This window comes from Lemur catta, chromosome 10 (assembly GCF_020740605.2).
Source record: "Lemur catta isolate mLemCat1 chromosome 10, mLemCat1.pri, whole genome shotgun sequence".
Lineage (NCBI taxonomy): Eukaryota > Metazoa > Chordata > Mammalia > Primates > Lemuridae > Lemur > Lemur catta.
Window position 1 is genome coordinate 64,960,660 of NC_059137.1, and position 17,524 is coordinate 64,978,183.

The window sequence follows — 17,524 nt, forward strand, 5'->3', positions numbered from 1 at the left end:
AATCTTACTGTTTTAGAGCTTCCGTGGGGACTAGTTTGCAAATGCAGTTTAATTTCATTTGGTATAAAATAATTGAGCATGGTTATTAGTGTGCACCCATAAAAATGAAAATTATAAAGTTAAAAGCAAATAATACAATAAACTCACAAAGAAAATCTCCCTCACTAGTGATCAGGAAAATGGGAACTAAAACAGCAAGATTGGTTTGACTGCACCTACCTGCAAGAGAACCAGGCAAAATACCCAATTAAAATTTCTCAACCTCCACACTGTTAACATTTGGGCTGGGTAATTCTGTTTTGCAAAGGGCTGTTCTGTGCATTGTATATCCCCAGCTTCTATCCAATAGATGCCAATAGCACTCCCCAGTTATGATAACCAAAATTGTGTCCACACACTGCCAAATGTCCCCTGCGGGGCATAGTCAACCCTCATTGAGAGCAACTGCTAAATGAGAGGGGAGAATAGATGCTAGAGACAACTTGCAACATCTGCCGTAAGCCTTGTGTTATTTCCCCAAAACAGTGCTTAGCACCGAGGTAATATCTTACCTTTAAAGGTGACAACTCCTTTGCCAGGAGACTAACACTCTAAGATTATGTGCAGCTTGATTTGGGTTAATTCAATAAGGATGAAAAGTCATTCCTTTCTTACGTGTATCTACTAAATCTAAATTTGTATTTATAGCAAATAAAGATAATTTTTATTTGAATATGCAACCAAATGAAATATTCTTTCATTCTAGTGTGTAGGAATGGTGCTAAGGGTATTACACTGTGCCACATTGATGATGAATGTCTTTACTCTAAACTGTAATATTTCTGAAAGGCTACATGACAGCATTCATAATGTTGCTCTGTCCTAAATCAAAAATTTCATCTGTAGTTGATGGCATATCTCTTTTAAGGGCAATTAAGTATGCATAATTTGCCACTGCTGGATTATAAATACCTTAAGCGTATAGTACTTTCCGTTAATGAGAGTGTTCGCTTAATATGCTTTTCCTTCCCAATGAGAGGATGTGCTTCACTGCCAACCATATTAAGATGGAGATAATTTATAAGAAACCATGAAGCCTCTTTCCTTTGTTCTGCCTTTTCTATCAAATTTTGAGAGGCAACTCTTCCGTCAAACAAGCGGATACACTGGTATCTTGTTAGAAGGCTGCTTAGTGAAAAGGGAAAATTAAATACAAAGTGCATCTGTCTTGGGCTTCTTCCACGGCTGTTTAGTGCCTAGTATGTCACAGTGACCTTGTTACAAGGCAGTTTCACCACATGGAGTGTCTGTGTGGGCATGGAGTCGGGGGGCACCATTATAACGGGACCTCCAGGGTTCTTATTTTGGAAAATGTAGATAGCTGCAGAAATTACATCAGCAAAGTAGTTGCCGGCCATGTAAGTAACAGAATACCATAAAAATCAAGTATAAAACGACTCACCCCGGGAGAGGAATCGTTTTTATCTGCTGTAATGAACAGAGACTGTACGAAGGGACACGTGCTAGAGCTGGACCTGGGGGAGTAGGCAGGATACCAGAAAGGGAATGGAGGGCAACACTGAAGGCCTGGAGGTCAGTGGATGCAGAGACCAGGAATCAGAAGGCAACTTTAAATAGAACGGTTGGGCTACAGTTGTGGATTTGCATAGAGGCAGGAGGATCTCTGGTTTGTGGCCCAAACAGCAAACTGTCCACCAGAATCTGTGTTCTCCTCCAAAGCACAGCTGCATCTGGAAAACGGCTGCAAAGCCAGCCCTCCGTGCATCTGGGTGGGGCTGTGCGGCTCGTCCTTGCTGGCGTGCTACGAATGGGTCTTCATCTGGAGGGCAGTGAGCAGACAGCACGCTCAAATTGGGTAATTTGAAGGGAATTTAAGAAAGGCACTGTTTGCAAAGATGTGGGAGAAATGCAGGGAAACCACAAGGGATGGTACAGTATCTTCAGGCCAGAACGTATCTTGTTACCTCCCTGAGGCATGAAAAAGTAAGAGAATGGTACCGTTTCTTTTTTTTTATTGTAAATATTTTAAAATTCAAGTAGATTTAGGGAGTACAAGTGGGTTTTTTTGTTACACGGTTGAATTACATTGTGGAGAAGTCTAGGCTTCTACCCATCACCTGACCTAATGCAGGTTGTACTCAATAGGTAATTTTTCATCCTGCACCTTCCTCTAATGTTCCTCCTCCTGAGTCTCCAGTGTCCATTAAGGCACTCTGTATGACCAGGCATACCCACTGCTTAGCTCCCACTTGTGAGAACATGTGGTATTTGGGTCTTTGTTCCTCTGTTACTTAGAATAATGACCTCCAAGTCCATCCAAAGTTGCTGCAGAAGATGTTATTTCATTCTTTTTGATGACTGAGTAGTATTTCATGGTCTCGTGTGTGTGTGTGTGTGTGTGTGTGTGTGTGTGTGTGTGTGTGTGTGTATTCTTTAGTTATCGGTTGGTGAACACTTAGATTGTTTCCATAGCTTTGCAATTGTGAATTGTGCAGCAATAAACATATGGGTGTAGGTGTCTTTTTTATAAAATGACTTCTTTTCCTTTGAGTAAATACCTAGTAGTGGGATTGCTGGATCGAATGGTAGGTCTACTTTTAGTTCTTTGAGAAATCTCCATACTGTTTTTGATACAGGTTGTACTCATTTACATTCCCACCAATAGTGTATACGCGTTCCCATTTTACCACATCCATGCCAGCATATATTGCTTTTTGACTTTTTAATAATGGCCATTCTGACAGGGGTAAAGTGGTATCTTGTGGTTTTAATTTGCATTTCACTAATGATTAGTGATAGATTGAGCATTTTTTATACATTTGCTGGCTATTTGTTTCTCTTCTTTTGAAGAATATTCATGTCTTTTGCCCACTTTTTAATGAGGTCATTTGGTTTTTTTCTTGCTGATTTATTTGAGTTCCTTGATTCTGAATATTAGACTTTTGTCAGATGGGTCGCTTGCAAATATTTTCTCCCATTCCATAGGTTGTCTATTTATTCTGCTGATTATATATTTTGCTGTGCAGAAGCTTTTTAATTAGGTCCCATTTATTTTTATTTTTATTGTATTTGCTTTTGGGGTCTATAAATTCTTTACATAGGTCAATGTCAAGGATAGTTTTTTCCTACATTTTCTCTCCTAGAATTTTTATGGTGTCAGGTCTTACATTTAAGTTTTTAATTCATCTTGTGTTAATTTTTGTAGTTGGTGGGAGATAGGGATCCAGTTTCAAGTCTTCCACATGAGGCTATACAATTTTCCCAGCACTGAGCGTGGTACAGTTTCTAGAACCCAAAATAAGACTCATCTGGAAGGACCAACAAGAAAGGAGCTATAACCTTCAGAAGGACACAGCCAGCCTGAGTCAAACCTGCAGGGAAGGAGAGATGGAAGTAAATACCTTGAACTCACCCTCAAACCTCCCTGCAGTCTTCTGCCAGGGTGTCCCATTGGCCAAACCCAGCCAGAAGCCAGAGGGCAAGGGAGCCTTTGATGTTGACATATAGGTAAGTGCCCCGGGGCACAGAGCAGGGTGGAGAAAGGTCAAGGAACAGACCTAGGGTAGGTATCCTGCACTGTCACTCCCTGTCAAAGACAGTAGGGAGTGGACTTTCCTTCTGTGGTCCCAGTTCCCCTGTCAGCCAGCTGGATTTGGAGGCCTTTGAGACCTAGGGATATCAGAGCACAAGATGCAAGAGACAGGCTCCCTTGTACCACCTGACAGAGGAAAGGGGACAACCATTCAGGAACATGAGCTGTGGACTCTGCCTGGTTAAGAAAAACTTCTCTTGAATCAAGACAGTAAATTTCAGGGGGTGTGTTTTTTATAGAAGTTTGCATTTGAGGATTTATTTATTATAGCATTTAGCATTAACAGGAATTAGATTGTAGAAAGTTTTAAAGGCCAAGCAAGGAATTTGTATTCTTTTCTATAGGTGGTCAAAAACCAGTGAAGGTTGTTATGCTGGGAGGTGGTATTAGAAAGTAAAAGGCCTTGGAATGATGAGCCTGGCAATCATGTGGCAGGTGGCCTGGAACCCAGTGAGCAATCGAGTGATGCAGCTGCCCCAAGCCCATGTCATCAGCAGGACCTGGGAGTCAGTCCAGGATAGTATACGCGGAAAGGGTGGAAGCATGTTAATCACATTCCAAGGTGGGGAAGGGGTGGTCTAAGGCCAGTCTAATGATCACCCCAGTCTATGAAAGGGCTTGGCTGGTCCACTGTGAGACGTGGAAGAAGAACTTTGGAGACAGCTGTAAATATAAGTAGCTCGCACAAGAGAGAAGGTTCGGAGAGGGTCTGCCCCCCATCTTCGGTCTGGGGCAGGGGGCTTCAGTGAGACCGCTGAAAAGCATGATGTGTATTCCCTGGAGCCTGGGAGATGCAGTAGTTACAGTATTTTTCTGGAAAATTGAAAGAACATGAGCATCATTGGTCAGCTGCTCTATGATAGCCAAAGAGGCTTCCTGGGGAGGGTGGGGAGACTGCTTGTCAACTCTCAGAGTTTCAGGACAAATGACATGCAACTAGTGTGGGGGGTCACCCCGATCCTGTCCACATGAGGACCTGGGGAACAGCAAGAGACTAGCAGTCAGAGAGATGTGTTCTTCCCCTAAATATGAGAATGCAACAGCCATTTGGAGGGGAGAACTGCAGACCCTACAAAAGGACCCCACAAGAAAAAGAGATGTATACACATGGCAAGCCTTTTGAGTGCCTGGGACATCTTGCAATTGTACTCCTCAAAAGAGCCTTTTCCTGCCCCTTTCCTCCTCCCTCCAGTAACCAGTCAGAAAAGAGAAGAGAAGCCCCCTTTTCTCTCCTCCTGCTGGAGGTGGCTTGGGCCAGGCAAGCTGGGGGAAAGGCGAGACAGCTACTAAAAGTATATCCAAGCTTTTTATTATTACTAAGCTGGACTAGACATACCAAGTGTCTACATGAGGTCATTTTTATGGATCTGTGACAAGAAATGAACAGAGGATCTTCTTTTTATTCTAGGAGTCACCAGAAGGGTCATAGATCTGCCCTAAATTTCATGCTGGAGTAGGGACAGATCTAAGCCCAGAATACATTTAGGGGAATAGTGGGAGACAAAAATGAAGCTGTTTACGATGATACTTCATAAGAGCATAACAGTCACATGGGTTCGTAGTATCAAGGCCTTGACCTAAAAGAAAAAAACAAAAAGATTAGCAAATCCCAAGCATGTATTTGTCATCCCTCAAAACGTATTTACAAACATGGTAACAATACCTTCGTCGGAGGACATTTCCTTTCCTATATATAACAAAACACTTAGAAAATCCGGGAAGTAGAAAACTTAAAACCAAAACTTACCTAATGTCCCATTATCCAGAAATGTACATTTTGATAAATGTCCTTCCTGTTTTATTTTCCTCCGTGGATGTGTATACATGCACTTGTGGGTTTTTCCTGTTCAAATTTGATTATCTGTATTTTGCATCCTGCTTTTTTAACTTAACATTTTATTTTTCTAAGTTGTAGAACATTTTTAAAAATATGGTTTAAATGATGGCATCATTGGACTGGAGTTCATCAAATAATTTTGCCAAATATTCTAGATCCAGATATAGACTTACATATGAATCAATGAAATGAATGAGAAAAGAATAGAGAATTTAACCCACAGCCTTAGATGTCCCACCAAGTTGTAGCATTCATATTATCAAACGAAAGAGCCACTTGTGCAGAGTGTTGTCACTCCTTTCTTTAAACTCTCTTTTCTTATTTTCTTTGGAGCCATTTATTTTCTTCCCACTGGTGCAGTGACTCCCAAGTCTCCTCTGAAGGTCCTCCTTCTTCCGTCCAGTCCCTAAATGTCGCTGTGGCTTAGGGGTCTCCTCAGACACCCCCTCTCTTCCTGGGCTGCCTCATCCAGCCCCTCAGTTTTCAACAGCATTCATATGCTAATAACTCTCAAATTCAAACAATAGCCCAAACCCCTGTTCTAAGCTCCAGACCTGCATGGTCACATCTCCAGCTGGATGTCTCACTGGCATCGCAGATGGAACTCTTGATCTTTGCCCCAAAATATGTTCCTTCTTCAATCTCCCCAACTTGGTAAAGCAACCTCAGTTCCTCCGTTGCTAAAGGAAAATGCCAGGAGACATTGCTGCTACTTTTCTGTCCCTCATTTCCAGCTCATAGCAAGTCCTGCCCATCTCCCTCTACAATACATCTCAAACTCAACTCTTCTGTCCATCTTCTCGTTGGTCACCCTTCTTTACGCCATCAGCATCTCCATAAGAACCACTGCAACTGCCACTTAATCACTTTCCCTCCTGTAATCCCTGCAATGTGTCCTCCAGAGCCATCCTCTTTCTATTAGAATGCCGCTCCCTTACTCAAACACAGCCAGCCCTTGGGATGGCCCAAAGATGCAGATCCCAATCCATCCAGTCTTTCCAGTTTCCAGTTCCCCAGTTTCTGTTTCCTGCGCTCTGCCTGTTGCCCCCTGATTTACTCACAGTGGTTTGCTTCAGGTCCCTGAAGCCTGTTGCTTCTCTGTCCCTGGAAAGTGACCCCTCTAATCTCCTAGTGTGCTCTCTCTCTTTCCCCACCACACACACGAGTCCAGAATGTCAATTCCTTGAAGGCAGGGACCCTGCTCAGGTCATGTATATGTCCGTGGTGGGCCAGTCTTTGCTGATGTGGCCTCCTGACTGGCCCATCCTCACCTTTCCAGTCCCAGCCCATAGATCAGTCCTCAGACTGACCACTGCAGACCCCACCGTTCTTAAGTGGGCCCAGCCCTTCTGGCCTCAATCACTTCACCCTGTGCATTCTGTCACTGACTCCAATTTGACATTATGTCTGTGTATGTTTCTTTGTTTAATGTCTCTATCTCCCACTAGACTAGAAACTCCCGTGAGAGCAGGAACCATGTGCTTTGTGAGGCTCACACTTTCCCAAGTGCCTGCCATCATGCCGGGCTCGTAGAAAGTGCTCAGCTCTTTGTTAAGTGAATGAGCCGCACTCGACTGGATGGAGTTCTGAGGGGAGCTCCTCTCTCTGCAGGGGGCAACACTGGAAAAATTGCCAGGCTCAGTCCCACAACAGAGGAGTGCAGTCCCCAGAATAATGGGGCCCCAAAGAGGTCCATGTCCCAATCCCTGGAACCTGTGAGTACATTACCTCACATGGCAAAAGGGACTCAGCAGATGAGATTAATTTAAAGATTTTGAGACTGGGAGATTGTCCTAGATTATCCAGGTGGGTCCTTATAAAAGAGAAGCAGAAAGATCAGAGTCAGAGAAGGAGCTATGATGAGAGAACCAGAAGTCGGGGGAGGGGGATTTAAGAATTCTGCTGGCATTAAGGATGGAGGAAGGGCCACAAGTCCAGAAATGCGGGTGGACTCTAGAAGCGTGGAAAGGCAAGGAAACAGATTCTCCCCTCGCACCTCCAAAAGGATCGCAGCCCTGCTGACACCTTGATTTTAGGACTTCTGACCTCCAGAACTGTAAGATAGTAAGTCTGTGTTGTTTTAAGCCATTGCATTTGTATTAATTTGTCATGGCAGCAATGGGAAACTGATACAAGGCGAGACTGAAGAAATGATTAAAAAACCCAGAGGCAAAAAGTGATCCCACCTTCCCTTAGAGGGGAGTAGGCTTGCCTGCCCACAGGCTATGCATTTCCGTAGTCCTACCACCTGTGTCATGCACTCTGTCCCTGTTTCTCTTCCCTTAATTCTCTCACAGGGACAAATAAGCAGCCCATGTCTTGTTGCTTGAGTGTAGGTTTAGAGACAGGAGGGAGGACCTGGGGCTGGGCGTGAGCTGCGGAAATGAGGGCGCAGTCAGCATCTGCCTGCCCAGACAGGCGTTGCCTCCGCGCCGTTGCAGGGTGTTACTGAACCATTCTTTACAGTCTAGGCTGCGGCACTTCGTCAGTGAATATCTCTCATTTAGAATTAGACTCTAGATCTTGTGGTTTGGCAAAAATAGACCTTCTGAGAAAAAAGAGAAAGCTCTGGACCCCATCCCTGGGAAAAATGCACTCAAGCAGAAATTTTCCTATGCAATTGTTAGGGGTTCATAAGGTCAGCTTGCTCAGAGCATAAAGTATGTGTTTATTGCAGGATCTTTTTCTTACATTGAGTGTAAGAGGCAGGGAGGCGGTAAGACAGTATAAGATGGGCTTCCAGTGTCAAGCTAAGGGGTTTGGACTTAATCCTACAGGGAGGGTGCTGAGGACTCATTAGAGGGTTTCAAGCAGGGCAGTGACATGATCAGATTTGTACTTTTGAAAACAATCACTCTGGCAATATGTATATTGGCTACAACCCTCTAATTAGTTTATCATATCACCTTAAGGGAAAAAATGCTATTGACACGAAAAGTTTTAATACTTCCTTTGAAAGCCAGTGATATCAGATGGCATATTAAGTGATCTAATTTCATGGACATTGTGCTGTAGAAAGCAGTTTCCTGTAAGGTCATTGAAATCTTATTGTCGTCAGGATCATTGCTCCCCATTAGTGGATTTGCTTAGGCATTTAGTCCTGTTACTATCATGATTATTATGTCATTGTTCAAGTGCTTCTCAGCTTCTATCAGATCCATCTCCAGCAGAGAAAACCCAGGTAAGTAAAGCAAAGTGGTAGAACACTGAACTGGGAGTCTTCTAGAAGCCCGGAGTATTATTCCTGGCTGTAGCACCACACTAGCTAAGGGATTTAGACCAAGTTAACCTCCCAGAACCACAGTTTATCTATGCAATGAGCATTATAAGGCCTACCTAGCTAGGTGCCATTTGTGACAATTGAATGCAATCATCAAAAGATAGTGCTTTGAAAACCATAACGTATTACCCAAATACAAGCTGACATTCATTTTCCTGTTAGTATTACCATATCATACCGGAGCAAGTTTGGGTTAGTAAAGAGAACTGTGAAAGTGAAGATTCGTGGTTTGCCTTTGAGATATTATATGCTTCTGTCTTTCTCCAAGTGTCAAACACTTTAGAGGTTTTTCTGGTATCCAGGCAACGTATTGTCTCCACTTAGCCCTTGCAAAGTCCTGAATTAAAAATAGACTTTGTTTTGCTGTGCTCTGAAATTTAAACCTATATGTTTTAAAGGAGTCAAAGGCCCTCCCTTGACTCCAGAAGGAGAAATGGTCACGTTCCAACACTTTCAGAGCATATGCAAAGCCCTGTGGAGGAAATCGGAGGAGCTCAGAGGGGCTCGGTGGGTGCACGCAGCCATAGACCTCCTAGTCTCACTGGTCTGTTGGTGGGATCCTAGAGCAAGGAAGGGAGCTCTGGCAGCTGAGTTGTAGGGAAAGAACTGTTGGTTCTAGAAGCACAGTCACCAGTGCTTCACACAGAAGGCTCTTTGTCATCATCATGACTACTAATCTGCAAATCTGAGACTCTAGGTAGCGCTTCTGTGTTTTTTTCACAGCTTTAAAGCACATCTGGCTCATTACTAGGCCAGACCTGATGTCCAGTGGGCAAATTTCAGGTGATGACATTTCCCTGTTTACTGCCCATGGCTTAAGAAACCATATGCCATAGTGAATATCATCAGACATTTCTATGAAGCAGACAAGATGTACTTTTTTCTATTTTACTTTTTTAATTGACAAATAAAAAATTATATGTATTGTGTACAACATGATGTTTTGAAATATGTCTACATTGTGGAACGGCTCAATTGAGCTAGTTAACTTGAGTTAAGTGTGCATTACCTCTCCTAGTTACATTTTGTGGTGAGAACACTCAAGATCTACTCTCTTAGTGGTTTTTAAAATACAATACATTGTTATTAACTAGAGTCACTATGTAGTACAATAGATCTCTTGAATTTATTCCTCCTATCTAACTGACATCTCCCCAACCCCCAACTAGCCCCGAGTAACCAGCATTCTACTCTCTACTTCTATGAGTTTAGCTTTTTTAGATTACATATATAAGATGCATTTTAATTATGCCCAAATGCATCAGTGTTAAAGCATTTGGGGACATGGGGAGGGGGAAACTTTGAGGTGTCCGCAAAATACCTCCTTTTGTTAATAACCCCATGTTACCAGTAGTGACATTAACAATGGTGTTGATACTGGTTTACCAAGAAGTTTACAAGTTTTTCTTTTGCTTACCTGTGGTTTGGTATGATTAGAAACAAATAAAGTATGTTATCCCTGTTCCATCAAAAGGAATGGCTCTCTTAGAGCCTCTTACTTTGTTGAGATCAAACATCCAGACTTAAAATAGAACTTCCAACTTTGATTCTAGGTTTGATTTGAAACAACAGTTGAGGAAGCAGCCTGGGCTCAGCAGTCGGACTCTGCCACACGCTAAGAGTGACTTGGGCAAGTCACTTCACCTTGCTGAGTATTAAATCCCCACTTGTAAAAGGGGAATAATTGTCTCTGTGTTCCAGGGTCCTTGAGAGGGTTAAATGAGTTAAGAGATTCTGACGCTAGAGGCAACAGAGTATGCTTGTTTATAACTTGGACTCCGAGCCAGCCTCCCTGGGGCTGAGTCCCAGCTTCACCTCTTCTCTAGCTGTGTCACCTTGTGAAAGTTGCTAAACTTTCCCGAGTCAGTAAAACAGAGATAATAATAGTGCCCACCTCATAGAGTCGTGAGGATGCAAGAGTTCATATAACCAGAAAGCACTTAGGACAGTGCCTGCCGTTTCGTAAACACTATTTAAGTCTGTGCTATGATTATGATAGATTATGATTATAATTGCTTTTATCCATATGTCAAGTGCCTGGCACAAATTAGTTGTTCAAAAAAGATTAATAACTACTTTTATTATTTCTCCCATCAGAGCACTTGAATTTTAAATACTCTGAAAGGAAAGTAATATTATAAGTTGGGTTTTTTTGGTTTTTTTCATTCCTTCAGGGACTGAAAACTTAATTGTATGCCATACAAGAAAGATTTTTTTCAGTGCTCCTTAGAACAAGAGCAAATTATTGGGCCCTACCCCAGGTCTTCTGGATCAGAAATTCTGGGGACGTGACCCATTGCCTGGATAAGCAAGTTCCCAGTGAGTCTCATGTTCCCTAAAGTTTGGGAACAAGTATAGACCAGTCAAAACCTTGACTGCCTTCTACTACCTGGGTGGGACAACACAGAATGGGATACTCCGTTTGACAGGTTGTTCTAGCCCAAGAAGTGTTAAAACGGCTGTTAGCATGGTGATTCCTTGAATTAAGCAGAAGTACACGTAGTTGCGGGGAGCAGAGTCAGGGAGGGAAGCAGGGAGGACAAAGCACTTTGAGAGCATGTGCGTCTGTGGAATGTTTGGGGGTGTTGGGATCCTCTGGAAAGTGCTGATGTCACATCTTGTGTCATACCACTGAATGATGGATGGGATAAGAGATGCCTTTGGAATTTTTATGCCAGGTTAAAATGAGGAAAATCCATTTCAGTCTTTCGAAGTCAGAGCTACTGGTACAAAAGGTCACTGATGCCAATTGGTGGCATTGCAGAGCTCAGAGAGGGAATATTAAAATAGCAAACATTTTTTAAAGCACTAGATGCACTATGGGCTTAAGTCTCAATATTTTGCCATCTTGCTGCCCTGGGATCTTAAATAAATGGCATGCAAAAAAGGAAAAATACCAAGACATTTTTCTGCCTCCTGAAGGATCGAGGATGTAGATTGTTGTCCTCACACTAAAGATAACATAATTTTTACAGTGGAATAAGCAAAGCAATTAAATGATGCCTCTATTGGGAAAATAATTGTCACCAGTTGTATGTGGAGGTGACTGATCAGTTTTGATTGAGCATGGTCATTTCAGGTGAAGTCAACAAGTATTTGTTGGAGACCTAGCCCTGTTCTAGATGTGGTCTGCTTGAGGTTCAAGTGTAGGTGACTGAAGATTACGGTGCCTGGGGAGAGAAAGCCAGTCTTGGAGGTGAGGTGGAGAGGCTGTAAGATACTAGTTTAGTTCTGTATGTACTGCGTTTGTGTTGACAGAGCAGCATCCAAATAGATTGAAGGGATCTGAGAGTCATATGCTTAGAAACAGTGTTCGGACTGATTACCTAGGTAACTAAGCAGATCTGAAGATAAAGGACCAAACTTTTAGGGACACTACAATTATAGCAAATAGACTATGAGAAGTCAGTGAAGAAATAACAGGAGAGACCACCAGAAAAGCTGGAGGTGGTCCCAGGACCACGTTCTATCATAGAAACCAAGAGGAGAGATTTCTTCAAGAAGAGAGAGGTGTTCTTTCGTGTTAAAAGTGTGAAGAAATAAAAAAGAATAAAGCATGGGGGAAGGTGGGGCCAGGTCTTGGATTTGCTAAGTGAAAATATTAATTCAAAAAGAAAGTATCTTTTCTATAAAATGGGTGATCTTTACTACATTCATTCAAGTCAGGGTTTTTTAACCTCAGCGATATTGACATTTTGGGCTGGAGAATTCTTCGTGGTGGGGGCTGTTCTGTGCAATGTAGATGTTGGGCAGTGTTCCTGGCCTCTCAGCTCAGCACATGCAACCCCACCACCACCAGGTGTGATTACCAAAAAATCTGTTTAGACATTGCCACATGTCCCTGGTTAAGACCCACTGATTTAAGTATTTATTTAGCTCCACTGTGTATGCGGCACTACATTAGGTACTGCAATACATCAAAAGCAGGACACACTTTCACCATTAAGAAGAATACATTCTAATTTTCCTTGAGTTATTCTGTTATTTCTCTTATTGTGTTGGTTAAAAGTGTGTATATGTATACACATACATATATACACACATGTATATGTACATATACACATATACATGGCAGTTATCCTCCAGGTTGACATTATATCGATTTAATTATAGAATGATATTAGAAAAATAGTAAATTGAAAATATTGTTTCCCAATGCTATATGTTTTAGCACAGATCAATGTTGGAAATTTTGATTATGGATCTATGGCAAGACTAGTAAGCAATTTCCAAATTAAATTCTTTGTGGATGCCAAAGATTCAAATTAGTTTTTGCTCTTTCATTTCTTATGAAGATAAAATACTCTTACTAATTCATAGGTATATTATAGAAATTCTCAGATTTTTTTTAAGTGACTGTACCATTTATCTTTGGGTAGAAATTAAAATACTATAGATTAAAAATGTTCTACCAAGTTTCTAAGTTATTAATAAAACAAAGATTGTCATGTTGGACTTTAATTTGACCTTAGCAACATTTGTAAGAAAGACAATCACAAGAAAGTAATTTCATGAAAAGGAGGATCCTTAATATTTGGGATAGATTCTCCATCAAAAGAAGTAAACTTTCATCCTCTCAAACCTCAGTTCCTTCATTGTTTAAGAACGAGAAAGAAAATCTAACCTCACTCTCCTGTTTTTGTTGCATGTAAACGTGAACAAGGCCTTAACGTTGAGACCCTTGGTTTTTTTTTTTGTTTGTTTTTTGTTGTTTTTTTTTTTGCAGACTGCATCATCTGCTATTAAAGGTGCTATTCAGCTGGGAATAGGATACACAGTGGGCAATCTCACTTCCAAGCCAGAACGAGATGTTCTCATGCAAGACTTTTATGTGGTGGAAAGTGTGTTCCTACCCAGGTACGAACATTTTTATTTGTGATCATTTTCATGCTAAGGAACCTTTTTTGTGACAACCCCCTGTTGAAGGACTTTCCTACCATGGCCGTGTTTATATGTACTAATTTATATGTTGGACCTCTGGGGGGCCAAAAGCAGTTCAAATGCTTGTTCCTGCCTGATGCATCAGATGCATTGCAGTTTTTATATGGAGATGAGAGGTGGGCCTCACCTATGGGCTAGTTGTAATTAGTTGTGACGAATGTCTGGAAGACCATACGGAGAAAGAGTTTGAGATGTAGTGGGAAAGAGTGCAGTAACCCCAGATTAATGTCTGCCATGGATTTAGAAAAAGAGGGCTTCCACAGAGCAGCCACTGGTGCCAGGTTTTGGATCCCTAATGTAAAAAATCAGGCCCGTGGGCCCATAATTGGGCCTCACTTCTGAATTCAGTCTTCTAGCTCCTCCTTCTTCATCCTTTGTGATGACTTTAACTTAACTTTCCTCCAGAAAACGTGCGAGAATTCTGCTGTGTTGACACCACATTTGCAAAAACAACAAGGTCACCCATATATGTTGCCTTGAGCTTTTATCATTTGTTTGGGGGGGATCAATTATTTAAAAACAAATACATCAGGAGATGGATGGTAGTGATGGGTGCACAACAATGTGAATGCACTTAAAGCCCCAGAACCGTATACTTAAAAGTGGTTAAGATGGCAAGTTTTATGTTGTGTGTGCTTTACCACAATAAAATAAATAAATAAATAAATTTAAAAGTCTACAACTACCTTAGTTTAGGAAAAGAAGAAGTTATTATTATTAAATTGGAAATATTACCACAACTGACAGGATTTTTCAGAGAAAATGGTCTAGAAAATAAAAATAAAGATATTTAATTTGGGGACTTGGGGATAATTGTTTTGTCTTTGGGGCTGTGAGGATTGACTTTTCAGACAGATTTATATTTAATATTTAAAATAAATATTTCTCTTCAAAATTTTGTTATTTATTCCTGGGCTTGGGTGAGTGGCTGAGGTGACAATTTTACCACCAGTGTTTTCAGTACATTATTTAAAAAAAAAAAATCTTCAGAAGAATGCTGTTTACACATTTATCTCTGTGTCCAGGTGTCAGCTGCCTAGAAATAAAACCTTTAGGTGAATGTGCAGTAACTTCCCACATAGTCACCAAGCAGCCCATAAATTTTTAAAAATCAGCTATGAACCCAGACAGCCTAGTTTTGCTTTAAGTGCTCTTAGCTGAAGAACAAAGTTGGTCTACTGGAAGTCTTGACGTTGCTTCTCCAAGGCCCACTAATAGCCATGAGAACTAGATTCCTGATAGAAAATGGACGACCCCAAGGCCTGAGAGATAATCCCTGCTCATGACACTTCTTTCTATAGTTGGAAATTTTCTCTGTGTTTGTCTTTAACAGTCTGTTTATTGTTTTAAAAAAAAAAAAAGTGTGTATTCTTTTCCCTTGAAAACCAGGAGGTCATGAGTTTATCATGATCTTTTGGTAAGATTTCTTAGGCTCATGACTCCTATAAATGTATTTGCAGAATGTTCAAGCTCTCATGCTCTTCTAGGGCCTCTACCCAGACGTTTTGACCTTATTTTTTTCTTTGGCTACAAAGAACAAGAGGAATGGAGGACGTCTGTGGGAGGGTGGTGACAATGGGTTCAGGGAGCTGAGAGCAGTTACAGGTGAAGGTGGATGTGTAAAGCCCCAATCAACATATAGCCAGCCATCGTGGGGACTTGGGGGAACAGTGGCCCAAGCAGAAGGTCCCCAGGCCCACAGCATCAGCATCACCTGGAACTTATTTGACATGGAGATTCCTGGGCTCCATCCTAGACCAGCTGAATCAGAAACTCTGTGGGTGGGACCCAGGAATCTGTTTTAACAAGTCCTCCAGGGGATTCTAAGCACATAAAAGTTTGAGAACCACTAGCCCAGCACTTCCCATTTTAGAGTGATAATCCTTCTAGTAGAGAGCAAATTTTGTTCTTGAAGTTATTACATGACTTGTATAACTAATAAAGCTCCCAATTATTTTAAATTAGTATCTTATATATCAGAATGTATCTATTAGCAACTAAATTGTACATGGCACTGTATGAGATGCTTTACAACAAGAAGTACCATAAACATTAGGTCCTCATCCACTAGGTATTTAAAGGCACTTTCTGAGTACACTCTTTTGTTCATGGACGATTTATCATAAGCTTACTGCATCTTTTTGATTAAGAGAAAATAATATTTTTCACCTTTTCCTCAGGAATAGGAAGCCCAAGTGTAAACACCTGGACTTTGTGGCTTTGGCCTTCACTTTGTCATCCACGGTAGTAGCAGCAGACGTGCCACCGGTGAAGGAGTAGCTGGGGGGCTTGCCCTTATTTAGAGGCACCCACAGTCTCATTTACAATATATCATTTTAAAGAATTTTCAGCTTTCAAGTGTCAATACAATATTAAATATTCCATTCAGACCAAGAATTTCTTTCAGCAAATACTGTATTGTTTGTTTCACTAACATACACACTCCAGCTGTATTTACATGAACACAGAAGAAACTTATGTTGGTCTAGCCTCAGTTTCCTCATCTGGACCCAGTTTCTTCATGGGTTTAGCAAAGGGCTTGGGCCCAGAAATCTCAGTGGAGGTGCTATTGACAGTTTTGGATGAGACAACTCTTCGTTCAAGATTGCTTATTTCGGGAGATATGTCCCCCCCCCAGGCCCTGCCAGTAATATCTCTTAGTTACTGTAGCAACCAAAAGCCCCTGCAAAGTGATGGATAAATTTAGTATCTTTATTGGGGCCATGGTTTCACAGGTGTATACACATGTGAAAATTTAACAAATTGTATACTTTGTTATATATCAATTATAACTCAATAAATCTGCCAAATAATGCTCCCCTGGCCCATATTTCTAGGCCCATCTGGGGATGAGGGTAGGGGAAGCTGGGCAGGACAGGCCCTGGCTGTAAGCACCTGAAACATGCAAGGTCTCCAGTGGCTCTAAAATTCAATGAATCTGTCTTTGTCATAGAACTAATTGCTTGAGATACTTTAATGTTTTATTAATAGTTTACTATTGCTCTGAAGCTGCAGGATCTGTTTCCCCTAGCAACCAAATACATTGTGTTATTTTTTTATTTATTTCGAAGTTGTTCAGTTATTTTTAGATATTATGTACATATTTGTTCTATGGATTATTTCATTTTGTAGATGGAAAAAGCCCTGGACCTGTTTAAGATTTGAAAGAGGATAGAAAAATCCCTTTTAACCATCTGGTTCCATAATCTTCCCTAGTCACAAAGGAGATGAGTAAGAGAAACATGACCGCATCTTAATATTTTGACCCCAAATTCTGTGCTGTGATCAGCAGCTCCAGGATGTCAATAAGTTTTTATGTATTGATAGGATAAAGAAGAGAGAAGATAGTTGATAAGGTTTGCACCATGTGAACATGAGCCCGGGCTTGCAAAGGGAGGCAAAGTTTTTAAGAACCAACTATGAACCAAGCATGGTTTCATTCATATGTTATTTATATAATAAATATTAACTTTTATTACCCTTCATCTTTACCTAAAAAACCCCATTTGACATATGAAATAATTAAGGCCCTAAGATATTAAGTCACTTCACCCAAGGCTACACAGCCAATAAATGACAAAGCCAAGTTTTGAACTCAAGGGTGACTGGCCCCAAAATTTTGTTTTTCTTTAAACTGTGGTGATAAAACCCAGGAATGGCATTTCTGCTTTATTTGATCAGGATAAATGTCCAGATTTTGTCTTAGAATTATGGACCTAGATCTGCCTCTTTGGCCTCCTAAAAGCCAACTGTAGTCTCTTCTCTTCTCAGGAGACACTATCACTACCTTCTCTGGGCTGGCAAAAATGGTTTAAAAGCTGGCTGTAAAAGTTGAAATATCTTTCCATGTTCCAGAATAATTAGCCAACCAAAG

The 17,524-nt window shown here is 41.2% G+C and overlaps 1 protein-coding gene across 2 annotated transcripts in view; it reads left to right on the forward strand.

Moving 5' to 3' along the window:
• PIP5K1B (phosphatidylinositol-4-phosphate 5-kinase type 1 beta) overlaps nucleotides 1-17,524 on the forward strand; it is a 265,239-nt gene that overhangs the window by 136,389 nt on the left and 111,326 nt on the right. The window contains exon 4 of one of the 2 annotated variants that reach the window (XM_045562400.1): nucleotides 13,436-13,566. The exons of the other annotated variant lie outside the window; for it this stretch is intronic. Within the exon in view, the coding sequence (XP_045418356.1) occupies nucleotides 13,436-13,566 (131 nt within the window). The remainder of the gene's footprint in view (nucleotides 1-13,435; nucleotides 13,567-17,524) is intronic. 2 annotated transcript variants of the gene reach the window in all.